A 27,500-nucleotide genomic window follows, 5' to 3' on the forward strand; every position below is an offset into this window, starting at 1 on the left:
AGCCCCAGGGGCTTCGGTTTCCGAGGGGCCCCAGTACCGGTGTGGTGGGGCCCCTGTAGCTGGCGTTGTTAGTGTACGGCCCCGGCGGTCCGTCCTCCATCTCAGGCCCTGCCAAGACAAACCCCCCCGCCCCGCCTCCCCGGGTACCACGGCAACGCCCCCTCCAGGCCCTCTGACCACCGCAGGGCAGCTGGAACGTGGTGTATAAACCTCTACAATGCGTAGCTTAGACTGGTGTCGCATAGCGTAGGTTAGCCTGGTGTTGTGGAGCGTAGCGTAGCTTAGCCTAGTGTAGCATAGCTTAGCCAGGTGCAGCAAAGCAGAGGTTAGCCTGGTGTAGTGTAGCGTAGCTTAGCCTGGTATAGCATAGTTTAGCCTGGTGTAGCATAGCTTAGCCAGGTGTAGCATAGCCTGGTGTTGTAGCACATCCAGCCCCCTATCAGCTGCTTGCTGCGGTACTGTACTGGGCGTCTTCAATATAAAGCCTGATGCAAGCGAGCATATATCAGCTTAGCCTGGCGAAGGCAGTCCAGACCCCAGCTAGCCACATGCTAGCGAGCTGTATCTGGGAGCCTCTAATCACCTGACGCCAGATGGCATAGCTTCGTTTAACATCGCATAGCTTAGCATAAGAAGTCCAGATCCAGCAGCAGTCATGAGCATGCCATGAGTCATGAACAGCCCAGCCACTCGACCGTCCTCCCATCACAACACCTGGGACACCATGGGCCCCGAACACAGGTGAACAACAGGTGAGCCATGGGTCAAGGTGAAGCACAGGTACCAATACACTTCAGCGGAGAGCGTCACAAGCCGGACCGCGGCGTGTCTCCCCGCTCGGAGACACACCTGTGGAGGAGGAGACCGAGGTGACCCTGGCCCCACTTCCCTCGTCCCCGCGGGACGGAACACAACAGCCCTTGTTTTGGCGTCTCCCTATCCAAAGGGTGGGCGGCAGAACCCAGTGAAGGCCGCCGTGTGTGTGCTTGTTGTGTCGACGAGCGACACACCAAAGGTCACCGGAGCGAAGCCTCAGGGATTAGCGTGTCCCCGCTGGCCCTGAGGAGCCAGGGGCCAGACTAAACAGGAGCCGGGGCCACTGATAGATAAGCCAGTGACAGACGTCCTCCTCTCTGGGTCCTCTCAGAGTGACCGGAGAATCCTCTGCCTCCTCAAACCCACGTAGAAGGAAGGCCTTCAAAACGGACTGCATTTATACCACACTTTCCAATCCAGTGGCCTCTCAAAGCGCTTTACAATATTGCCTAACATTCACCCAATTCACGCAAACTTTCACCCATTCATAAACAGATTCACAAGCCGACTGGCGGTGTCAGCCACCCAGGCTGACAGCCAGCTCGTCAGGAGCAGTCAGGGTGAGGCGCCTCGCTCAGGGACACCTCAACGCTCAGCTAGGAGGAGCCGGGGATCGAACTAGCAACCCTCCGGTTACCAGCCAACCCGCTCTCCCTCCTGAGCCACATGCCACCCGACAACACACTCCAACGACACGGCCCTCCTCGCCGGCCCCACAGGACTGTTTGTTTATTTGTGGAGCTTAGCGGCGGAGGCTACATTGTGGAGGCGGTGTGAATCACCCACTGGGCCGAAGGGCTGGGAGGCCCTTCCGTCGGACAAAGAGGTGTTTGTGTGTTCCCTCGTCGGACCCCCTGACAGACCGTCAGCGCTGTGCCCTCCTCGCAGCTCCACTGACCAACAGCAGGGCAGAGACGTCACACGTCCAGACTAGTAATCGCACTCTGAGCCGCGGCAGAGCCTTCATTTGTAGGCAGGCTGCGCTCACAACAGCCCTCTTTCTTGGGCTGAGAACTCTGGGAATGCTAGTTTATATTATTGCAGTAACACTGGGAATACTAGTTTATATCACTGCAGTACCACTGGGAACACTAGTTTATATTACTGCAGTAACACTGGGAATACTATTTTAGAATACTGCAGTAACACTGGGAATACTAGTTTAGATTACTGCAGTAATACTGGGAATACTATTTTAGATTACTGGAGTAGCACTGGGAATTCTAGTTTAGATTACTGCAGTAACACTGGGAATACTAGTTTATACTACTGCAGTAACACTCAGAATACTTGTTTATATTACTGCAGTAACACTGGGAATACTAGTTTGGATTACTGCAGTACCACAGAGTCCTAGAGGAACAGAGATAATACCAGGGGAGTACTTAATGCATAGAGACAACACCATGTCAGAGTAGTGCAGAGAGGAAGCTCTGTGGATACTCGGGGGGTTGGGATAAGTATTAGTTGTTGTAGTTTTCTGAGGCACTTAAGTGCCTGCAGTGCAAGGAGGTTCTGTGTATCATGGTCACAGCATGTGCGGTTCTTTGTATCATGGTTCTGTGTATCATGGTTCTGTGTATCGTGGTCACAGCATTTGCGGTTCTTTGTATCATGGTTCTGTGTATCGTGGTTCTGTGTATCACGGTTTTGTGTATCACAGTCACAGGGTGCGCGGTTCTGTGTATCACGGTTCTGTGTATTACGGTCACAGTGTGTGCGGTTCTGTGTATCATGGTTCTTTGTATCATGGTTGTGTATATGGATGGACCCACCTCGGCTCCGGAGTACTTCTCTGTCCGGCCCACCAGGAGGTCCAGGCTGACGTCGGGGGACACCGGCGTGTTCCTGAATTGGATGTTGAAGATGTCACGGCGGGTCTGGGCGTCTGGGAGCGGGACGTACACGATGCGGTCCAAACGGCCCGGTCTCATCAGCGCCTGGGAACAGAGAGGAGAGGGTTAGGACCACCACAGGGCCTCTGATGGACCTGAGAGAAGAGGTTAACTAAGGAAAACACGTCAGAGATAGTTTGTACAGTACATAAATAAAGACACTCAAATGTACTTTATTAATCCCAGATGGGAAGGGTGTCACAGCAGAGAATACATCTTCAAATTGGAGTACTTCTTAAACAACATACTACATACGGTGATTAGGTGAATAAATAAATAAATCAGAGTTGACTTGACACACTTGAGGAGCAATCAAAGAATCTCGATATCTTGTCCATGAAAAAGAACATGTGTGAATAAACAACACCTTACGGTCTGTCTTGAAGTTATGAACCAGGAAACCAGCCACCAGCCACTTTGTTTTCCAGGAGTTCCTCGTCTGATTAAAACCTTTCAGGTCTCAGGTCAGGTGTACCAAGATGTGGCTGCTGCAGGTGACCTGCCAAGTACCTCTCCAATAGTGTTAGAACCAATCCGCCCTGTCACTGCCGCGGACAAACCCCTTAGCCTGCGACACAATGTGGACATTATCTGATAAAACCCTCCACATACACTGGAGACCACGTCTCTGTGACCCCCAAACAGCCCTAGAGTACCGAGAGCTGCCTGCGTCTCGGCTGTCAGACGGCATTAGGTGGCAGGCCCCTCTCTTGAGCAGACAGGCGGACGGACGGACACTCAGAGCTAGCCTCCATTAGCGGGCTGGACACGGTTTAGGTTGAGTGGAATGGCTCTTAATTAGCTAGCTATCAAGTGGAAGAGTCTGTTATGTTGGCTAGCCAGCAAGAGTTTGATATGTCAGCTAGCATTAGCTTAGTCCAAGTTAAATTAGCTAGCTAAAAAGACTATCAACTGAGTCTCAACTGTTAAATTGGTTAGCAAGCTAGTTACATTTAGGGCATTTGGCAATGCTTTTATCCAAAGTGACTTACAAAAAGTACATATGTCGGAAGAAAGGAACAACATTATATCTCTGTGCCAAGCACTAACAATCATAAGGTTAACCTAGTCCCCATAGACAACAAAGATAGGACAAGATGCTACACGATGCTAAGTACTATTTTTAAGTGCCAGCACGACACGTACAACACACAATAAGTGAGTACATTCAATTCCAGGACGGACAACATACAACATTAAACATACATAGTTCTTGGCAGAACAGATACAAGTGTGCTACATCACGCTAGGTAAGTACAAGACTGAATTAAGTTTGGCCCGATATGTTTAGCTTGTAAGAATAGTACAGCATCCTGGATTCAGAGACACAAAACACGCACATCGCCGTGACAATAACAACATTAGCCTCAACAGACCCACGAAGGGGAAATGGTTAAAAACGTTTCACAGCTCCCAGGATGATTTAGAATGTTCCGGTGCTTTGTGTGGATGTGACATCAGCGTCAGCGCCCGCATCACTTCCTGTCACCCTGGTCAGGTGGCGCTGCCCAGGTAGCGTCAACAAGCTAACCTCTGGCGAACCCACCGCCAGCAACAACAGGATGTGTTTTGCAACTCGTTTTAGTTTGCAGTTTGTTTCTGTACACACACACACACACACACACACACACACACACACACACACACACACACACACACACACACACACACACACACACACACACACACACACACACACACATTCATCCTTCCTCTCAGGTGTGGGTGCAGCTGTGTCGGTGTTTGTGACGCAGTGTGTCTGGTACACCTCGTACTGTTTGTGTGTTTACAGTAGTTCAGAGACACGTGCACAATGCAGGCACGCACACACCCACTCAACACATGCACACACGCCTACGCCAACACAGCCACGATTATATGAAAGATAAAGGGTAACGACCATCGATAGAATCAACCTTTAACTCTTCCTCCACAGTGTCCGTTTCACAGGAGAAGATGGACTGTTGACCTTCCACATACTGGATGGAGAGGAGAGAGAGAGGAGGAGGAGGAGAGGGATAGAGAAGAGAGGAGGACAGAGGAGAGAGACAGATAGTAGAGGAGAGAGAAAGAGAGGAGGGGAGAGAGAAAGAGTAGAGGAGGAGAGTAGGATAGATAGAAGAGATGAAGAGGGATAGAGGAGAGGAGGACAGAGATAGAGGAGAGGAGAGATGAGGAGAGAGATAGAGGAGTAGAGAGATAGAGATAAGAGGAAGAGAGATAGAGCGCGGAGAGAAGGAGAGAGAGGAGAGATAGAGAGGAGAAAAGGATAGAAGAAGGCTCATAGAGAGAAAGAGGCATTTCCCCCTCCTCCTCCTCCTCGCGGTGTGATGACCTCGTTGTGACGGATGACTTCCTGTCGCTCCCCCCCCACTGCCAGGAATTCTGGGAATTCACTATGTGAGCGTAGCCGCCTCACCCGCATTCTGGTCCTCTGAATGTTTACTATCAGACTCAGCTAACCGCCTCACTCTGAGACCCTGGCTCTATGTCATGACCTCTGACCTCTCTGAGATTTCTTCATTAGCATTCATTCTCATTGGAGGACAGACAGGCAGGTAGTAAGACAGGTAGTAAGACAGATATTAAGACTGACAGACAGGCGGTAAGCCAGGTAGTAGACAGGCAGTACGTCTGACAGCCAGGTAGTGAGACAGGCAGTGTGTGGTTCTGTAACCAGTCCTTCCACAATCCAGCTTGCCTCCAGGTGTTTCACACTCACAACAAACCCTGCAGGGAACCTCAGGCTGGCAGCCTCTCTTTGGTAGCACACCATGATACCACGCTAACCAGCACTGGTAAGGTCTTGCTACCGCTATAGCAGCAAGCTAACCAGCACTGGTTCGATCTAGCTACCGCTATCAACAACACTAATCAGCACCAACATCACTTACATACAGCTAGCATCGGCGCTAACAATCACAAGTTAGCTTCAGATTCCGTTAGTAGCGGCAAACCATAAGAGAGACAGGGCTAGTATAATTCTCTCTCTCTCTCTCTCTCTCTCTCGCTCTCTCTCGCTCTCTCTCTCTCACACACACACATCTAATCTTAACCCTTCGTTAGCCCTGGCTTCCGCTACCTCATTATGCTAAAGTGAACCTGATGATCCTTCTCCATCCACATGTGCAGGCGTGGCTACACTCCAGCTGGGATTAGCATTAGCATCCAGTACGACGGGCTATCTGCATTCAGGTGTGTCTTTGGCCGGTGATGTGCTTGTCTTGGGTCGATGACACAACAGCACACACACTGACTGTATTTAGTTATACATTATAGCCTGTCGGAACATGTGATTGATTAGTTTCGGAGACGTTTAACAGATTTCAGGAACACAAACGATTATATCTACGATGATGAATACTGTTTGATGTTCAACATTCCCCCTTTTGAGAACCACATGATATCTTTTATATGAGGAATAAAACCTGTTGCATATCAACATCAGCCATCTGATAGTGTGAAGTATTCTTCAATCACGGTCTTCAGAACAAGACTCCTCTGAAAGGAATCGCTAGCTTCCTAATGTCGTTAGATTACATCCAAGTGTGACGTGTTTGCATGTACGCTGCGTGGAATGGGAGTGTGTGTGTGTGTGTGTGTGTGTGTGTGTGTGTGTGTGTGTGTGTGTGTGTGTGTGTGTGTGTGTGTGTGAGACTGGAGTGTGAGAAGTGTTAGTTGAAAGAGGGAGCGAGCGGGTAAGAAGGAGTGAGACGAGGTGAGAGACAAAGAGAGAAAGACAGAGAGAAGTTTTGATCATATGGAAGCCAGGTGAGAAGGTTTGGGTCAAAGTTGGTGTGTGTGTGTGTGTGTGTGTGTGTGTGTGTGTGTGTGTGTGTGTGTGTGTGTGTGTGTGTGTGTGTGTGTGTGTGTGTGTGTGTGAGGAGTGTGATGTGTGACTATTTGTGTGTGTGTGTGTGTGTGTGTGTGTGTGTGTGTGTGTGTGTGTGTGTGTGTGTGTGTGTGTGTGTGTGTGTGAAATGTGATGTGTTACCATGTGTGTGCGTGTGTGTGTGTGTGTGTGTGTGTGTGTGTGTGTGTGTGTGTGTGTGTGTGTGTGTGTGTGTGTGTGTGTGAAATGTGATGTGTTACCATGTGTGTGCGTGTGTGTGTGTGTGTGTGTGTGTGTGTGTGTGTGTGTGTGTGTGTGTGTGTGTGTGTGTGTGTGTGTGTGTGTAACAGTGTATGTTTGTGTAACAGTGGGTGTGTGTATGTGTGTGTGTGTGTGAGATTGTGAGCGTGTATGTATAAAACAGTGTGTAAGTGTGTGTAACAATGTGTGTGTGTGTGTGTAGGGGGGGTTATTGAGGAACAGCAGCTGGGTTCCAGTGAGGAGGGGTGAGAGGGTGAGAGGGTGAGGGAGGAACACCACAGCTGCCTGGGGCCCCCAATAAAGTCCGGAGTCTGTCAAAACAACTCCTTCATGAGGATGATACAAAATGGCGGCTGACGTAACTGTCCTGTCATATGGATCTCTTTTATATTTCTTCACATTCATACATGAATACATATGCATCTACACATATACATACACAAACTCTGTATTCTCTGTACATATTGTTAGTCTTAGGACGGTAACGATCAATAAAGAGGTGAAGGGTCAGCGCGGTGTGTGTATGTGTGTGTTTATGTGTGTGTGCGTGAGTTTGTCTATTTACGCGTGTGTGTGCCACTATGAATGGGTGAGTGTTGTGGTCGGAGCGACAGGTGTGGAGGTGGTGCAGGATACACAGGAAGTGAGTGGAGAGCCACGTGAAGGCGGGGCTGGGGGGCGGGGCAGGGGGTGGGGCTGAGGGCGGGGCTCTGAGCAGCAGCTGTGTGTTTATAAGGAGGTCTGCTTCCTGTGTCCACACACACTTAGAGGCCGGGCGTCATGACCAGAACTTAACCCCGCCCCCCCTTCCGCCTTCACCTCCACCACACCATGCCCAACTCAACAGTCCCATGAAGAATGAGAGAGAGAGAAAAAGAGAGCAAAAGAGGGACAGAGAAAGAGAGAGTGAGAGAGAGAGGCATAGAGAGACAGGAAGAGTGAGAGACTACCACAGTGTTTCAGGTTTCAGAGTGACAAGGTGACCTCTCTAGATCCTAGTGGGAAGGAGATCCGCCACACGCACACACACACGCACACTACAAACACACACACACACACACACGCGCACACACAACGCAAACACATACACGCTGCCCATATGCATGTGTGCACACGCCTTAAAGGCGCATCAGTGTTATCGTTCAGTAGGGACAGAACACACAGACGTTACTCTACTGTCCTACAGATCACTCTGATAAAGGACAGCGAGAAGGGAGAGGCAGAAACAGAGAGGGAGGGAGAGAGAGGGAGGGATAGAGAGGGAGGAAGCGGGAGAGAGGGGGAGAGACAGAGGGAGAGGGGGGGGAAGAGATAGCGAGAGAAATCAACTGAGGGACATACAGAGATAGAGAGAGACAGAGAGAGAGAGACAGACAGACAGAGAGACAGACAGAGAGAGAGACAGAGAGAGGGAGATAAAGACAGAGAGAGACAGAGACAGAGAGGGAGGGAGAGAGAGAGAGGGAGAGACAGAGAGAGAGAGAGACAGAAACAGGGAGAGACAGAGAGAGGGAGCGACAGAGAGAGGGAGAGACAGACAGGGAGAGCAGGAATGGAGGAGGGGCTGAGAAGAGAATGAGAGCAGGAGGAAGGAGAAGTGTTGGAGAGGAGGAACGACACAAAGGAGAGGAAACAGGAGAGGAGGTGAGGGCTGCCCGGAGCTGGGGGGCAGACGACACCGGAGCCCCCTCAAAGGAAACCAGATCAACAGGCCTGTCCCGCACCGCCCGCAACCCAGAACCACCGCCTAGAACCACCACTCAGAGCTGCCTGCTAGAACCACCCGGAACCAAGTCCGAGAACCACATCCTAGAACCGCCATCTAGGACCGCCACCATAACAATCTCCTGAACCCCCCAGAACCAACGGATCAGCTTGCCCTTTGCTAGCTTCGTCCTACATAGCTACGTCCTATTCATCAGAGCTAGCGATTAGCTTGTGGCTAGTTTGCCTAGCCAGTGAAGCCAGTGGCAGAGTGGAGGATACTGTCCGGCTGGTCACCTGAGCAAGCCCCTCAGAGACCCACCATCCCCCAGTCATTTGATCATCTCCCTTGCGTCTCCCCCCCCCCCTCTTGTCCACCTCAGACCCCGCTAGGCAGGGTCTGTTCCAATCTCCGGCTCCCAGCCCGACCTGGCTCTGTCCCCCTCAGCTTCCTGTGCCCAAACCCCCCCCCCCTCCCCATGGTGAGCTGTTGATCTTAGCCCCAGCTTACTAAGCCCCAGAACCAGCCCCCCCCCCCCTTGCTGGCGGCCTGGTTCCTCCAGCGGGTGTCAGGATCAAACCAGGCCGTTATAAAGCTCTTATTTACTAGGGCCCTGACTCCTTTATGGGGGCCCCTGGAGGTGAGTGGGGGGGCAGGGCTCTCCATCAAGCCTGGCTGGAGGGGACTGTTTCAGCACCGTCCCGGCCCCTAAACCACCAGGAACCAGCCTACAATCAGAGGAAGGGCCCTGGGGAAGGCTGTGGCCCCCGCGGGCCGTCCCCGCTCATCAATTACCGGCCCCTGATAGGAGCCAGAGGAGGACTGGACCCCGGAACGACCCCCGACATACGAGTCTTGGGTTCGAAGCCCAAACGTGTCCCTGGCAAGATGCCCTTACCGAGGGGTGTTCAAATGGCGGCCCTCGGGCCAATCAGGGCCCTGGGATTATTTCTTGGAGTCCTATCATAAACCAATGTAAAAGAAGGAAAAGCGTGCTAATATATCGAATATATTTTAAATACGTTTAAATATATGTTCACGTTTTGCAATTATAATTGAATGATTCATGTCCCTTGATGACACGTTCTCATATTATTTCTATAATAATTCTTAAAGGTAATCTTATATTGGACTACTCAGCAGTCTGTCATGTCATGTGGTATATCAGAGTGTTAGCGAAAAGTCATGCAACTGATCTGAAAACAACGGAGGAGAAGACTGAGAACTGACAAATAACACGACTGTTGAATGTGTCAAACGACGTACTTTGACGCGAGGCTGTTAAAGCGGTGAGTTGTACGATAAAAACGGCCGGTTTGCTCCTCCTCATCCTCAGAGTCGTGCTCCTCCTCCTAACCCGAGCACCCTGCCCTAACCCCTTCCTTCTCCTCAGGGCCTCAACCTACCTCCCCATCCAGTATGTCCCTCTGGACTCACTGGATGTGCTAGGGCAGTGGTTCTCAAATGGAGGATGGCGTACCCCTAGGGGTACTTTGGAGTACTGCAGGGGGTACTCGGAAAATGTCACACTAAGCAAGTTTCAACCTTCGCAAGTTTCATTTCTAAAAGCTAGAGAGTAGAAAATCGAGAAACTGGACAAGGGGTTGAAACGTAAATCTGAAAACCGGGAGAAAGTAGAATCAGTGAAAAGGAAAGCATATCCAGAAGCACCAAAATATGGTCAGTTTCAGGAGGAATGTATTTGAATGGGATCCACCTCTACATGCTCTGCCCCTCCCAGGCGTTGGGCTTGTTTCGTGGAGTGAAATTAGCCAAGAGTTGCATGAAGCACAGGCCCATGTTTCTCACTAAATTTTGAGTATTTGGAGCCTTTTAATGTTCATGTTTACACTGCCAAAAATAACGCACAGACACTATTTATGAAAGATTGGTGTGCCGGTGAAGGGGTTTCTCAGCTGAAACTTTGGCCTGAAAAAGTACCTTAGACGGGGTACACTCGTAGAAACAGTTTGAGAACTCCTGGTCTAGAGGACCGGACAGTAAGTAAACAGTGATTCCTCTCCAGAGCTGAACCCGGGTCGAGAGGAGGAGGGAGTCACCCTCCGGACCCAACGCACGGCAAAACACACACCGCACTGAGCCCGGGACACACCCCTTCCTGTGGAGGGAAGCCACTTTACTGGGCTCCACTGGGAGATAATTGGCCATGCGTGGAAATGAAAGGGTTTCCTCGGTGCGCTGGTAATTACTAGACACACAGCAGGACCTACTGCATAGGAAGGGGGAGGAAGGGGAGGGAGGGGGGGGGAGGGGGTGGGACGGGGGGGAGACATGACAGGCAGGTATTAAAATCCAATGGGCGGGAACAGGAAGGAGGTTGAGAGAGGGATGTGTTGAAACAGAGAGAATAGAGGACGGGAGGGAGGGGATGGGAGGGGAAGAGAGGGGAGGAGAGGGGGAGGGAAGGGGAAGGGAGTTAGGAGAGGAGGTTTTGGGTTGAGGAAGGACATGTCTGTGGTCTGGTGGCTGGGTGGCGATTCTATCTTTTCATTCAGTTCCCAGTGCCAGCCAAACATCTGCTCTCTCTCGCTCTCTCTTCCTCTTTCTCTTCCTCTTTCTCTTCCTTTCTCTCTCCCGGTCTCTCCCGGTCTCTCTCTCTCACCCTCTCTCCCTCTCTCCCTCCCTCCCTCTCTCTCTCTCTCTCTCCCTATCTCTCCCTCTCCCTCTCTCCCCTCTCTCTCCGTCAGATCCAAGAGACTGAAACTTAAAGCGAACCTCTGCCGCTACATGTAGGGCCGCACACCTCAAGAGTTAAATGAATAAACACACACACACACTTCCCCAGGTATGTCAACACACACACAAGGCCTTCTGGGTAACCGTGGAGCACAGCTGTCAGTCGAGCCAGTCTTTCCTCGTTTACAACCCGAGGGAACGCAGGCAATAAAAGCGGCGCTGGGGATCCGACAGACGGATCCACCCCGACCGTGTCCCCGTCCGGCGGAGGCGCCTCGTGTCTCGGTGTTCACACTGAATCATGGATTCTGGACTCTGCTGAGCCTCTCTGCCTCAGTTTACTCACCAAACTCATGCTGTGGGGCTTTGCTGGCCAGGGCCATGCAAAGGGGCTAAACAATCATTGGATCACGATCACAATCCAATCCATTCATCCATTTTTGCACATTAAAATCCATGCACCCATTCCTTCACCTATTCATTCTCCTATTCCTTCTCCTATCCATGCACCCATTCCTTCACCCAATTATTCACCTTTTCTTTCACCCATTCATTCACCAGCAGTGAGGGTGGGGTGTCTTGCTCAGGGACAGCTACAGGAGGAGAGGAGGGAGGAGGGAGGCAGGGAGGAGGGAGATAGGAGGGAGGGAGGGGAGGAGGGAGGGAGACTGTGGCTGGTCGAGGAGGGGAGGAGGGAGGAGGGACGGAGGGGAGGAGGGAGGAGGGAGAGCATCGCTGGGTGAGGGAGTGGAGAGGTAGGGAGGGGGGGAGGGGACCTGGTCCAGGGAGGGGGGAGGTAGGGAGCCCTGGTCCAGGGAGGGGGGGAGGGGACCTGGTCCAGGAGTTTTCAGGGCTGTAAGCCGAGCCGTCGGGGGACCAGAGATGAAATCAGCCTCCTATAATCGGAGCATCTTAACAAGATGGAGGCGGCGGCCGGGAGGAGCTGACTGAGTAATGAGGGCGGTGGTCCGGACACTCAACCCCCATCCTGCAAGGGCATATTACGTTCCCCCGCTCTGACCTTGGCTCAGAGTAACAGGACACCCCCCCACCCCCCCCCCCCCCCGCTCTATTCCGGGAGTGGTCTTACTGTAAGCCAGCGGTCATCTGATCAGGCGCTGAAAAGGTTAACACAGAGCTGAGGCTCTGGTCCGGACGCCTGAGGCTAACGGGTTTGATAAGCCAAACTGGTTCCAAACTGGTTTAGGATCATTGTATATTCCTCCTTGAAACTAAACAATGCTTGAACAGGGGGTCCACATGTGTCAGGAACAGGGTCGTTGTACCAACTGGTGTAGTTCGCTACGCCTTTCATGAATCCCACCCCACATGCACACACGTGAAACTCCACATGTTTATGATTCATAGGAAAACTGGAAACATTAAAAGCAGTTCTGCTCTTCAAAGTGTTTCGGAGTCGCAGGCCTGGAACGCTGTGCCCAGCGCTCACGCCCGCACGCTCACGTGCACGCCCGCTCGCTCACATGCACGACCGCAGAGGGAAGACAATGAGCTGCTGTCCCGTGTGCTGTGAGCGGTGGAACACGACGGCGATGCCAGACGGGCCAGCCCTGAGAACACAAGGCCCACCACGCCCCTGGGCGCCCAACCGGCCCGGATCTGGATGAGTCCCGCTTGGCAAGGAACGCCGTGCGGAGAGAAAATACACAGGCCGGCTTTCTAAAGATAGAGAAACTGGTCTGTAGCATCCTGTCAACTGCTAAAGCTCTAAACCAACAAACCCTCCGCTAAAAGGCCCTGGATCTCCGACAACAATCTGCCGCGGCTCCACCTACCGTCACCTCGCGGCGCTTTGTTTACCCTGCGGCGCAACTCATCCCCTGGACCTTCACAGTGAAGGCTCTGTATCTGTACCTTCACAATAAAAGCTCTGTATCTGTACCTTCACAATAAAAGCTCTGTACCAGCACTTTCAAAATAAAAGCTCTGTGCCTGTACCTTCTCAATAAAAGCTATATATCTGTACCTTCACAATAAAAGCTCTGTACCTGTACCTTCACAATAAAAGTTCTCTACGTCACAATAAAAGCTCTGTACCTGTAACCTTCACAATAAAAGCTCTGTACCTTCACAATAAAAGCTCTGTACATGTACCTTCACATTAAAAGCTCTGTCCCTGTACCTTCACGATAAAAGTGCTGTACCTGTACGTTCACAACAACAATAATAGGACACCAATTTGCCCGATAAAAGCGCCTACTTTCCCAGCATACATTGCATGCATCCCTGCACCGTGACCTGCAGAACGGCAGCCCCGCCCAGCTAAGATACAGCACTGGAAGGGGAAGGGGAGCACCAGTACAAAGGGGGGGCTCAGACCATTACAAAGGGGCTCAGACCAATGCAGGGGGCTGCACCAGTACAGAGGGGGGGGGGGGGGGGGGGGGGGTGAACCAGTACAGGGTCTCAGACCAGTACAGGGGGCTGCACCACTGAAAAGGGGCTCAGACCATGACAGGGTCTCAGACCAGTACAGGGGGCCTCAGACCAGTACAGAGGGAGGGGGGGGGGGGGGGGGGCGGGTGCACCAGTACAGGGGCTCAGACCAGTACAGGATCTCAGACCAGTACAGGGGACCTCAGACCAGTACAAAGGGGCTCTGACTAGTACAGGGGGCCTGAGACCAGTACAAAGGGGCTCAAACCAGTACAGGGTCTCAGACCAATACAGGGGGCCTCAGACCAGTACAAAGGGGCTCAGACCAGTACAGGGGGCCTCAGACTGGAGTCCAGCTGCATGTAGTTTGGCCCCCCTGCGTCTCTCTGGATGTGAGATAAGGCCCCTTTGAGCAAAGCCTTCCCAGGCGGGGGTCCCGGGCTAATTTGCGCCCCATTATCGGCCTCCACTTCCTCCGCAGCGTGTCCCACTCAAAGGTAGTTTTGACCTAAACGACCTTATCTGAATTCCTTATCTGAAGGCAGCGGGTCAGTGACGTACGGGTTCTATATACGACCGCACGGTGAATACGACCGACAAATACATATTTAGTTATTTGTTTATTTGACAATTCATAGCTCATTTGCAGTGCCAGAGTTAGCTACAAGCTAATTTTAATCAGTAGTCCCTGGGCAGGAAACAGAGGATACATAGAGGAGCTGTTGATAGTAGCATGCTAGAGAGGTTAGAGGGGGCTGTTGCCAGTAGAATGCTAGAGAGGTTAGCAGCGCTGTTGCTAGTAGCATGCTAGAGCGGTTTGCGGAGCCGTCGTTAGTAGCATGCTAGAGCTGTTAGCGGCGCTGTTGGTAGTAGCATGCTAGAGAGGTAAGCGGAGCTGTTGCTGGTAGCATACTGGAGAGGTTAGCGGAGCGGTTGCTAGTAGTATGCTCGAGAGGTTAGTGGCGCTGTTGCTAGAAGAATGCTAAAGTGGTTAGCGGCCTTATTGCTAGTAGCATGCTAGGGTGGTTAACGGCACTGTTGCTAGTAGCATGCTAGAGCGGTTAGCAGAGCTGTTGCTAGTAGCATGCTAAAGTGGGTAGCGGCGTTGTTGCTAGTAGTATGCTAGAGAGGTTAGCGGCGGTGTTGCTAGTAGCATGCTAAAGTGATTAGCGGAGCTGTTGCTAGTAGCAGGCTAGAGAGTTTAGCGGGGCTGTCGTTAGTAGCATGCTAGAGCGGTTAGCGGAGCTGTTGCTAGTAGCATGCTAGAGAGGTTAGCGGCGCTGATGCTAGTAGCGTACTAGAGAAGTTAGCAGCGCTGTTGCTAGTAGCATACTAGAGAGGTTAGCAGCGATGTTGCTAGTAGCATATTAGAGAGGTTAGCAGCGTTGTTGCTAGTAGCATGCTAGAGAGGTTAGCGTGGGGCTGATAATCCTGCTCTGTGTGATAGCCCGTTTAGAACCCTAACCAGAAATCGCTACGGTCCAAGCTGCACAGCCGCTGATGCTGGTGCACGTGAGCAGGCCGGGCGTGCACGTCAACACCTTCCCGCCCCAGCAGCTAACCTCCATGAAAGAACAGCTGAGCTGGGGCATTTCCAACACCTTAGCCTCGCTCGCTGGCTTTGTTGTGTCTCTCGCCCGCCCTCTCTCTCTCCCCTGCGTGTTCAATCTCAAACCCTATTCTTTCTCTCTTTATGTGTTGTTCCCTCCCTCCCTCCCCCCCCCTCCTCTCCCCCCTCCCTCTCCATGCCTGGCTGCAAGGTGAGGATCACAAAGGGAACACCTGGCAGACAGGGATGTGCTCCCCCCCCTCCCTCCCTCCCTCTCCCTCATCTCATCCCTCCCCCCCCCCCCCCCCCCGGCTCCCATCCCTCTCCTCCCCCCTTCCCTCCCGCCCTCCTCAGTCACTAGAATGACAAACAGGGTTTCAGCAGCAGGGGGGAGTAGGCGGGAGGAAGGGGAGGAGGGGGAGGGCCACACCCCTCTCCCCCCCGCCGGCTCGTCTTTCACACGACAGGAAGTTCCATTCAGACCAGGAGCTGCTGGTACATGTTCCCTCTCACACCCCTCCCTCCCTCCCCCTTTATCTCCCCCTCCTCCCTCTCCCCCTGCTGCCTCTCTCAATACCTCCCTGTGCCTCTCGCTCTCTTCATCTCCCGCTCTCTCTCCCCTTCTGCCTCCCCCCCTCCCACTGTCTCTCCCCACCTCTCTCTCCATCTCTTGCCCCCTCTCTCTCTCTCTAGCCCTCCCTGTGTGCGTGTGTGTTCGTCTGCGTGTGTTTGCCTTTGTATGTGTGTGTGTGTGTGTGTATTTGTGTGTGCATGCCTGTGTGTGTGCGTGCCTGTGTGTGTGTGTTCAGGACTGAGAAACAAAATGAAAGAGAGGGAAATAATATAAAGAGAGAGAGACCAGCGGAGGACTAGAGAGAACAGGGGAGGACTAGAGAGACCAGCGGAGGACTAGAGAGAACAGCGGAGGATTAGAGAGACCAGCGGAGGACTAGAGAGACCAGTGGAGGATAAGAAAGACCAGAGGAGGACTAGAGAGACCAGCGGAGGACTAGAGAGACCAGCGGAGGACTAGAGAGACCAGCGGAGGACTAGAGAGACCAGCGGAGGACTAGAGAGACCAGGGGAGATGTCAGAGGTCCAGGCTGCTCATGCTCTCTGTCACATGTTGAACTAAACTACAGGTAGAAACATATAAGAAGTTTACAGATATAAACCTCGAGACACAAACACACAAACACACACACACACACACACACACACACACACTCACACTCACACACAGTAGGTCTGACCTGGCAGCTCATCTCCAGTGAAGAAGCACTTCCCTTTCTGGTAGAGGTCATTAACACGTGTTATGTATTTATAATGTACTCATTATTCCACCTCTACGCCCTAAGACTCGGTCCAGCGCCCCCTATGGCTCCACACGGTAGGACACAGATACACTGCAACACAACATGGTAGTGTCCGTGGTGTTCGAGTACCTGTGTGTCTGTAGTGTCTGTGGTGTCTGTGGGGTCTGTAGTGTCTGTGGTGTCTGTAGTGTCTGTGGTGTCTGTAGGGGTATCTGGGAGGATGTGAGCGGTACTTCCCCAGCATGACTGCAGGAAGGCGGAGGAATGTCAGTGGATTGGATGTCAGTCCTCCTCTAAAAACAGCAGCTTGTAACTTTAGCAGCTACCGGGAAACACAGCTCAACACATATACAACCACCCAACACCACCCAACACAACCCCATACACCACTGAACACCATCCTATACACCACCCAACACCACCCATACACCACCCAAAACACCACGCAAAACACCACCCCATATACCACCCAACACCACCCGAAACACAACACAACACCACCCAACACTAATCAACACCACCCGGCACCACCCCAACAACACACCCTACACCACCCCTACACCAACCAGACCTGTACATCATCATTTTTTCTCTCTCTGTCCCCCACTCTAGACAATCTCTCTCTCTTTCGCTATCCCTCTCTGTCGATGCAATACCCTCTGTCATTACCCTACCTCCTCACCCTACCTCCTACCTCCTCAGCCTACCTCCTACCTCCTCACCCTAACCCTAACTCCTACCCTACTTCCTACCTCCTCTCCCTACCTCCTACCTCCTCCCCCTACCTCCTCACCCTACCTCCTACCTCCTCACCCTAACCCTACCTCCTACCCTACCTCCTCACCCTACCTCCTACCTCCTCACCCTAACCCTAACTCCTACCCTACCTCCTACCTCCTCTCCCTACCTCCTACCTCCTCCCCCTACCTCCTCACCCTACCTCCTACCTCCTCACCCTAACCCTACCTCCTACCCTACCTCCTCACCCTACCTCCTACCTCCTAACCCCAACCCCTAGCCCCTCCCCTAGCCCGAGGCTGTGTGCTGTACTAGTGGGTATTCCTCTGGTCCCCTGTGTGTTCTCCGTGTGCGTCCGGTGGATCCTGGCGTGTGGCCGGGGCCCCCAGCTGTGTGTTCCCAGGGTAAATCCCCGGCTCCCTCAAACACATTCCAGCTACACCCCGGTATCGGGCTCCGGGAGGGACGGCGGCCCCCTAGAGGGACAGCGGTCCGAAGGGGGACGAGGGCCCTGAGAGGGACAGGGGTCCCCAGGGGGACGAGGGCCCTGAAAGAGACACGGGGGCCCTAAGAGAGACAGGGACCCCTAGAGGGACTGGGGCCCCTAGAGGGATGGGGGGCCTGAGGGAGACGGGGGCCCCTAGAGGGACGGCGTGCCCCGAGAGAGACGGGGGCCCAGAGAGGGACGGGGGCCCTGAGAGGGACAGGGGGCCCTGAGAGGGACTGGGGCCCCTAGAGGGACGGGGCCCCTGAGAAGGATGGGGGCCCCTAGAGGGACGGGGGCCCCTAGAGGGACGGTGGCCCTGGGGCTCCGAGAGAGCCATTGCCCTAGAGGGACGGGGGCCCCGTGCCCTAATGGCGAAGGGGCCACAAAGGCCTCACCTGCTTCCCCTCTCCCAGGTGAGAGGAGGTGAGAGGGGGCCCTCAGGTGAGAGGAGGAGGAGGTCCCCAGGTGAACTGGCTGCAGCCACGCCCCCCCGCTCAGCAATCACAACAGAGAGAGAGAGATTCAGAGAGAGAGAGAGAGAGAGAGAGAGAGAGAGAGAGAGAGAGAGAGAGAGAGAGAGAGAGAGAGAGAGAGAGAGGCGGGCAGAAAAGAGGGAGGATGCCAGGTTCACACATCAATACCGCCGCCGCTATGCTAATGCTACGCTAACACCCCGCCGCGGCCTTGCGCTCCGCCCGGTGCCTTTGTCAGGGACAGGATGTTGTTGTAAGGTGATGCCCCTCACCCCCCCCCCCCCCCCCCCCTGCTCCCCCCCTCCTTCCCCCCTCCCGCTAGGATGAAACTCAAGCTATCACTGTGCCACATCAGCAGAGAGAGAGAGAGAGAGAGAGAGAGAGAGAGAGAGAGAGAGAGAGAGAGAGAGAGAGAGAGGTGGGATTTTGGTGTATGTGTGCATGCATGTTGTTTGTATGTGTGCATGCATGCATGTCGTGTGGTGTGTGTGTGTGTACCCAGTCTCTGTGTATGTGTGTGTGTGTGTGCGTGACCGTGTGTCTCTGTGTCTGTGTATGTCAGCAGCCGGAACACAGTGACAGTTTTACTGCTCTGCAGAGTATTTATAACCGCCAACCCTTCCAGAGCCTCCGAGCCACGGGGCCCTGGGCCCAACTGGCCCATCTCCCTGGGCTGGAGGCCCCTACACCATGTGGCCCCTACACCATGGGGCCCCTACACTATGGGGCCCCTACACTATGAGGCCCCTACAGTATGACGCCCCTACACCATGGGGCCCCTACACCATGAGGCCCCTACACCATGTGGCCCCTACACCATGTGGCCCCTACACCATGTGGCCCCTACACTATGAGGCCCCTACACCATGGGGCCCCTACACCATGGGGCCCCTACACCATGGGGCCCCTACACTATGACGCCCCTACACCATGGGGCCCCTACACCATGTGGCCCCTACACCATGTGGCCCCTACACCATGGGGCCCCTACACCATGGGGCCCCTACACTATGAGGCCCCTACACCATGTGGCCCCTACACCATGTGGCCCCTACACCATGCGGCCCCTACACTACGAGGCCCAGTGTTCACGTTAGCCGGCTATAGCCGAACATCGGCCGATTGCAAGCATGCATGGCCGGTATAATAAAATGTAAACGGCCCACATGTCCGAGAAAAATAAAAAGAAGTTTGCATTTATGTATGAATTAATCAGTAGCATATGAAAGCCAGTAGCGGTTCCTGGCCGAGCTCACCAGGGAGGCAAAAACGAACGCGCATTCATGAACGCGCGCAGTGCACCCGCACATGCATGTCTATTCTAAAGCATAGGACTACACAAATAAAAGAAAAAACATACTCGCGTGACGCGTTGTTTGGAGGCTAAACGCGACGTAAAAAACGCGCAGGTTGAGGTTTTCCCGGAACGAGGCTTTTCTCTCCAGAACAGGATTAAGACATCTATCAGAAACCGCCTAGCTGAGGAAAAGGTGCAAGGCTGATGCGCATATCGAGCCTTGGGCCGGGGTTGAAAGACTTCAACTTTTCGCGAGCAGCGGAGCACTTCCATGCCATGAAGTTGCGCCGAAAGTAGCCTGCAAGAATTGCAATTATCGAATTAATAATTTTTTACCCGTTTACCATTTTTGCAGAGAATGGCTCTTATGTTTTTTTGCCTAGGCTAATTTAATAAATGGCATTTATTGAAGCAATTTAGTTTGCGTCGTTTGTCGTTTAAATGTGGACTCTTGGTGATTATTTAATTATTAGTGAATAACGTCCGGAAGATATCCAAACGTCCGATATTCTTGAATAGTGTCGGACATTTGTCCGCCCAAGAAAAAGTCTAGCGTGAACCCTGATGAGGCCCCTACACTATGAGGCCCCTACACCATGGGGCCCCTACACTATGTGGCCCCTACACCATGTGGCCCCTACACCATGGGGCTCCTACACACTGAGGCTCCCAGACCATGAGGCTTAAGGGCCCTTACCACACAGGAAACCACACGTAATGTAACTCTCCAATATTCTGTCAATCTCCTATTCGGGCCACTCAAATCTCCGTGTCTGCCTATGTGTGTGCGTGTGTGTATGTGTGCGTGTGTGGGTATGTGTGTGTGTGTGTGTGTGTGTGTGTGTGTGTGTGTGTGTGTGTGTGTGTGTGTGTGTGTGTGTGTGTGTGTGTGTGTGTGCTGCAGTGACAGCAGGTTAGCATGCTAGTGGTTGATGGTCATCTGGTGCTAAGTGTGTTTAACACGGAGAGGAAGAGGAGGAGGAGGAGGAGGAGGAAAGAGGATATTTAAGGCTGTGGTCCAGACCCTGAATAGCTTCACTTTCACAGCTACCAGTACACTTCTCTGTGCATGTGTGTGTGTGTGTGTGTGTGTGTGTGTGTGTGTGTGTGTGTGTGTGTGTGTGTGTGTGTGTGTGTGTGTGTGTGTGTGTGCGATCTCGTTCAAGTTTCTGTCGACTGTCCTGTTCAAGAGGCTACTTCCACTAATTCATGCCCCACTGCCTCGGCCTCAGTCTGTACATGCACACACACTAACGCACACACACTCACGCACAAACAGGCATGTACACACAGGCACACACACGCACACAGATACAGACACACAAACAGGCACGCACACACACAGGCACACACATGCAAACACACACACACAGGCACACACCCACACACACATAATAACATTCACACACACTAACGCACACACACTCACGACAAACAGGCATGCACACACAGGCACACACACGCACACAGATACAGACACACAAACAGGCACGCACACACACAAGGCACACATGCAAACACACAAACAGGCACACACAGGCACACACACACACACATACTAACATGCACACACGTACACCCACACACAGGCACACACACACACACACACACACGTCCCAAAGAAAATTACTTCCTCTTCTTTTTTGGTTGTTTCATCGTGGGCCCAAGGTCCTCCATCAGGAGTCAACTGCTTCTCCAGCCCTGCCGCGGCTAAGCTAGTATCCATGCTACCACAGCCTTCTCACAGGGAATGTGGCAATTCTATGCTATCCTTTTCACAGGGAGTGTAGCGATGCTAGACTGACCTTCTCACAGGGAATGTAGCGATGCTAGGCTATCCTTCCCACTGGGATTGTAGCCATGCTAGGCTTGCCTTCTTAAAGGGATCGTAGCCATGCTAGGCTAGTATTCTAGTCTAGACCCAAAAAAGAAAGTGCTAAGCTAGCCTTCTGAGAGGGAATAAAGTGGTGCTAGGCTAGCCTCTCTGGGGGAATGCAGCGCTGCTAGGCTAGCCTCACTGGGGGAATGAAGCACTGGTAGGCTAGCCTTTCCAGGGGAATGTAGCGCTGCTAGGATAGCCTCTCTGGGGGAATGAAGCACTGGTAGGCTAGCCTTTCCAGGGGAATGTAGCGACGCTAGGCTAGCCTCTCTGGGGGAATGTAGCGGTGCTAGGCTAGCCTCTCTGGGGGAATGCAGCGCTACTATGCTAGGCTCTCTGGGGGAATGAAGCACTGGTAGGCTAGCCTTTCCAGGGGGATGTAGCGACGCTAGGCTAGCCTTTCCAGGGGAATGTAGCCGTGCTAGGCTAGCCTCTCTGGGGAAATGAAGCACTGGTAGGCTAGCCTTCCCAGGGGAATGCAGCGATGCTAGGCTAGCCTTTCCAGGGGAATGTAGCACTACTAGGCTAGCCTCTCTGGGGGAATGTAGCGGTGCTAGGCTAGCCTCTCTGGGGCATTGTGGCGGTAACTCATCCCTGACAGCCATATGGTAGACTGCTCTGTTCTGCTGAAGCTGGAGACCAGAGAGCAGAGAGCAGAGAAATGTACTGACAGCCCCGTTCTGCTATCTTAATAAGAACAGCACACAAGAAACACACGCACACTGAGACGCACACACACACACACACCGACATAATAGCACACACATGCGCACACACACATAACCCCCCCCCCCCCACACACACACACACACAAGAGCACACATACAAAACCAAACACACACATCCATACACAAAGTTCAGCAGCAACACTTAAAATACCCCCCCACACACACACACACACACATAGATTGCGTTATCTCAAGTGTCCGACATACACACTCTGTTAAAGACTCAAGCTACTGAACACTTAATCACACAGAACCTGTACTGTACGTTTATGTAAGGATGTGTGTGTGGGGAAACACAGGATGGATAATTGCAGAGATTATTGAAGGTAAACTCTGTGGCTGCTGTGTCACCGAATCTCCTGCTGCCGTAATAACTGTAATATATAGGGGGGGGGGGGGGGGAAGAGAGAGAACTATCTGCTTGTCAACTGGCAATTTTGCCACCTTGATTTTAAGAGGGGATTCTTTTTATTGTCTTTACAAGGTATTTGCTCCCAGCATGTGATACTGACATAAAGATATTTCCATCATGACTGCTTTTACCACATCAAGAACAGAACTTCTTTTCTATGTGTCCACGGAAACACATCAACTCGTTCATGTGCTTTACTTACACCGATACGATATCAACAAATCCAACTGATTCAATTCAGGGGGACTAACTTAATGTTGACTTTATCGTCAGGATTATTGTGTGCATGAACACTGATGAGTACAACAACACCAACCACCCTGGAAGAAGTAAAGATACAATAACCTTCTATTCGTTAGAAAACTTGTCAGAAGACTTAAAATAACACACACTGACACACACACACACACACACACACACACACACACACACACACACACACACACTCACACACTTTCGCGAACACACCCACACGTACAAAGAATCACACACTTACACACAGGCACACACACACACACACAAACCCAAAAACACACACACAAACAGGCAAACACAGACACAAACAAAAAAACAGGCACACACACACACCTGCATCCACAGGCACACACACACACACAAACACACACACACGTCCAAAAGAAAGTATGTTAAGGGTAACTTTATGCATGACTTTATCTTCAGAATTATTTTGCGCTACATGAATACTGAGAACCACAACACCAGCATCAACCCTATGATTAAAGCTCCAATATCCCTCCATCTCTTAAGACGCTTGTCAGAAGACTTAGACTCAGGACCTCGCGTTCTACCTCTATCTGTTAGAACGCCTGTGAGCATCCAATGTTGATTTTGTTGTTAGCCAGGGGTCGTGTGAGAGTCACATGGGCCAGCTCAGCTCTTCTTGAGGTTAAACATGTGCTGGCGCCAGGTCAGGAGGGGGGCGGGGGGGTACCTGTAAATCACAGAGCTATAAACGCCACAACGCATTCCTCCAGCCCCGAGAGGGGCACAGAGCCAGCCTCTCCCCAGAGACAGGGCTCCACGCTCGGGGCGTCCGTGCCGAGCGAGCACCCTGGTCCCAGCGGCCTGAAGCGGGCCGAGGGGAATTCCAGCGGGCGAGGCCTCTGCATGACAAAGCCCTCCTCCCCGGAGATTAATATGAGACCTTGACATGAAAGGGTCCCTCACATAAAGCCCAGGTGTACCGGGCTCAGGGCTTGGTGCTCTGTGGCAGCCTGCGGCCTGGGAAGAGACTCTGAGCGCTCCGCTCAACTACCTCAGCTGGTCGCCTGGTACCGCCATCGCAAAGAGCAAACAGAGATCGATCATCACAGTCACACCTCTCCTCTGTTTCGGCCCCGCAGTGGAGGAACGAGCTCCCTGCCAACGTCAGGACCGCAGAGACACTCACCGGCTTCCACAAAAGACTCAGGACTCACTTGTTAAGAGACCCCCCCCCGGCCCTTACTCACTTATTGTATGTTGTTGTCCTGAAACGTTCTTTATACAGGGAATGGGTTAACCTAGGGATTGTTATTGCTTGCCACTTGGTTCTGTGAACATCCTTACTGTACCAACGGAGATATATTGTTGTTTCTCTTTCTTCTGACAAATGTACTTATTGTAAGTCGCTTTGAGTGAAAGAGGAACATGAGTTTACGCTCAGTTCTCTGTCGCCCGACAGGAAGTGAGTGTTCCCCGCGACGCAGACCGACATGGCGGACGTGTTCCACCGGGAACGCCGTCGGTTCCAAACCCCAAGTCGGAGCATCGCAGCGTTCCAGCGGAGGGAGAGAGAGGCCCACAGAAGGGGAGCGAGCACAACCCAAACCGACAGGAAATTAACGATTAAATACGCGGTCTGACTCGATGATAAACGGGCCTAATTAACAGAGCTATTTGCAGATCCAGATTTCCTATCCTTAGGCCACGACGTCTGCAGTTCTCCAGCACACACCAGCAACCACAAATACTTCCCCCCCCCCACCAAATGACAGTGTGTCTCCAGGCAGCCCAGACCATAATGACACGCTCGCAACGGAAAGGCAGATTCCGTCCCGGGAGCCACGGGCCTCCCCGCATGTTACATGCGTGCTCGCCGGGCGCCATGTGCGCGGCCACGCCGCCGCGCCGCAACGCGCTCCGCATGTTGTCATTACCGGGGCCCCGCCCGGCCCCGGGCACCTGGAGCAGGCTCCCTTTGAAGGGCCCGCTGCCTGTCACTCACCCTGTCACTCAGACGCTCTGTGAAGCTCCGCTCGGGGAAGGGCGTGGCCCTTGCGACTCGCGATGCATTCTGGGACGTTGGTCAGCGGTGAGATGTGGATATGAAACATGGGAAAAGGTTCAATGCTGTTTTTGAGCGCCGATGCCAACATTTGCAGACGCAATCAAAGCAGAAGCACGTTGACATGAAGTCGTGAGCGTGGCGCAGCAGACACGCTGAACAGAGGGCCCTAACAACCCCACCCCCCACGGCTTCATACAGCCCTTAATTGGTCGCCCCCCCTCTCCCCCCCTCCTCCTCTTCGTGGTGTTTATTCACTAATTGGACCACTTCCTGAGAGGCAGACCAACACAGAGGAATGCATGGCGACCGGCCACTCAGACAGACCAGCGTCAGTCTGCTGCTGCTGGGGGGGTTGGTGGTGGGGGGAGTGAGGGTGGGGGCGGGTGCGAGGGCAGGGGTGGGGATGGTGGAGGTCTGGGTAGTGGGGTTCGGTGACGGTCGGGGAGGTGGTGTAGGTGGGGGTACACTGAGGTGAGGTTTAGTGATGGGGGAGGGTCTTAATAATTTGCTGCTCTGTAAAACCCATCTCACACACGTCCCCTGCCCGTCACACGTCTCCTGCCCGTCACACGTCCCCTGTCCGTGTCCGTCACATGTCACCTGTCCGTCACACGTCCCCTGTTCGTCACACGGCTCCCCTGTCCGTCACACGTCTCTCAAGTCTGTCACATGTCTCCTGTCGGTCACACGTCTCCTGTCCGTCACACGGCGGACCTTGGGGTTCAGACTGCGAGCAACGCACAGCTGGCCCAGGTTTCCTCGACCACGCGGGTGGGGAGGTTTATCGGAAGAGGTGGAGATAGGGTGAATGCGTTTAAGCCATGGAGCTGACAGCTGCTATGGTACTACTAGGGTTTGCGTTGGTTTTCATCCCTCTCTCTCTCTCTCTCTCTCTCTCTCTCTCTCTCTCTCTCTCTCTCTCTCTCTCTCTCTCTCTCTCTCTCTCTCTCTCTCTCTCTCTCTCTCTCTCTCTCTCTCTCTTACTCTCCCTCTCTTTGATGTTCATGCTCCTTTGAAGTGGAGCTCCACGATGTATTGGTCTCTTCCTGAGGTGAGGAGGTGAACCCCCACAGCATTTAGGACGACCTAGGGGCAGCTAAGGGAAGCCAGATGAGACCCACACACATGTGTTTGTGTGTGTGTGCGTGTGTGTATGTGTGTGTTCATGTGTGCATGTGTGTGTGCGTGAGAGTATGAGTGTGTATGTGTGAGTGTGTGTGTGTGTGTGTGTGTGTGTATGTGTGTGTGTGTGTGTGCACGTGCGTGTGTGTGTTTTTAGGTATGGATGGGAAGATCCCTGGGAATCATGACGAAGATGAAGACGATGATGAAGCTGAACTCTTCCCACACTGGAAACAATACCCCCCCCCCCCCGCGCGCTTCTTCCCAGATCATTGAAAACTTCCGCACACTTCCAGAAATTGTTTGTTGTTGGTTTGGTCTGGTTGTCACGGCGACCAGAGGCTGCGTCTGAGACACAGCATGGCTATGGCGTTGGGACTGGGCCAGCCCATCTGGATCAGGCCTCCAGCTTCAGGCCTGGAGGTCCAAGCATCGCAGAGCTCTGGAACCATCTACACTTCTACTGCTCTCATTATGGATCAATACAGATGGTTTTCGTTTCTCTATTTTGAGGAGTTTAATTGGACAATGAAATAGTTCTTGTGATCACGTACTTTCTGCAGTGACCCCCTGATTTCCCGAACGGGAAATCAGAAAGGGCCAGAGACTGGGCTCTGAACATGGAAGACTTCAGTACATGACACCTGGGACTAGAACTGTTGTTTAGGGTTAGGGTTAGAGACTGGGCTCTGAACATGGAAGACTTCAGTACACGACACCTGGGACTAGAACTCACTGCTGTCATTTAGTTTTCCATTGCGTCCCACACTGAACTCTAGTAATGACTAGCCTGTGTTTTCTGCTTCACACACAACAGTCTGGGATTAATAAAGAACATCTGATCTCATCAGCTTCTAAATAAATCATACAGGGTTCACAGACGGGTAGGAAGAGTGTGAGAGGAGGGAAGAGGAGAAGGAGAGATAGAGGGAGGGAGGAGGAGGAGGAGGAGGAGGAGGAGGAGGAGGAGGAGGAGGAGAAGGAGGAGGAGGAGGAGGAGGAGGCGGAGAGATGGAGGGAGAGAGGAGAAGGGAAGGTGAGAGGCGAGAGGAGAACGAGGGAGGAGAGGGGAACAAGGGAGGAGTGAAGAGCAGAAGGAGATAGTAGAGAGGGAGGGAAGGGAGAGGAGGAAGAGAGGAGAATGAGGGAAGGGTGAAGCAGGAGTAGAGAGTAGAGAGGGAGGGATGGAGGGAGGGAGGAGGAGGGATGAGTAAGATAGGTTGGTGTCCACCTGGACATGGATGGGGGGGGGGGGGGGGCTAGAGTAAACAGATGAAGGAGGAGAGGAGAGGAAGAGATGGATGAGGGGGATCCTATCAGCTGTCCTGAAGCCCAGCCGACATCAGAGAGACTCAGACCCCCCCGACTTCCTGCCCTATCTGAGCCCGGCCCAGACCCTCCAGCCACTCACGCCAACGGGGTCGTCAGGGGTCAGGAGGGGTCAGTGGAGGTCAACAGAGCGTTGTGTAATCAAGGCCCGAGGAACCAGACTCTGGAAGTGACGCAACTCAGAGAGAAGGGCGACTGCAGCAGGCTAACATTGATATAGTGTTATCCTCATCATCATCCTCATCGTCATCCGCTTATCCGGGGTCGTGTCGCGGGG

General features: G+C 52.8%; 1 protein-coding gene across 2 annotated transcripts in view; it reads right to left on the minus strand.

The window, feature by feature from the left end:
* The window catches only part of afg2a (AFG2 AAA ATPase homolog A), a 25,523-nt gene extending 8,637 nt beyond the window's left edge, over positions 1–16,886 (minus strand). The window contains exons 1-2 of one of the 2 annotated variants that reach the window (XM_030367620.1): positions 16,406–16,886; positions 2,592–2,756 (exon numbers count right to left, since the gene is read on the minus strand). In XM_030367620.1, the coding sequence (XP_030223480.1) occupies positions 2,592–2,756; positions 16,406–16,456 (216 nt within the window). In that variant the 5' untranslated portion in view covers positions 16,457–16,886. Of the gene's footprint in view, positions 1–2,591; positions 2,757–3,078; positions 4,771–16,405 lie in introns of those variants that run through there. The other variant, XM_030367621.1, reaches the window with a different exon arrangement.
* Positions 16,887–27,500: the final 10,614 nt, after the last annotated feature.

Source organism: Gadus morhua, chromosome 10, assembly GCF_902167405.1.
Source record: "Gadus morhua chromosome 10, gadMor3.0, whole genome shotgun sequence".
Lineage (NCBI taxonomy): Eukaryota > Metazoa > Chordata > Actinopteri > Gadiformes > Gadidae > Gadus > Gadus morhua.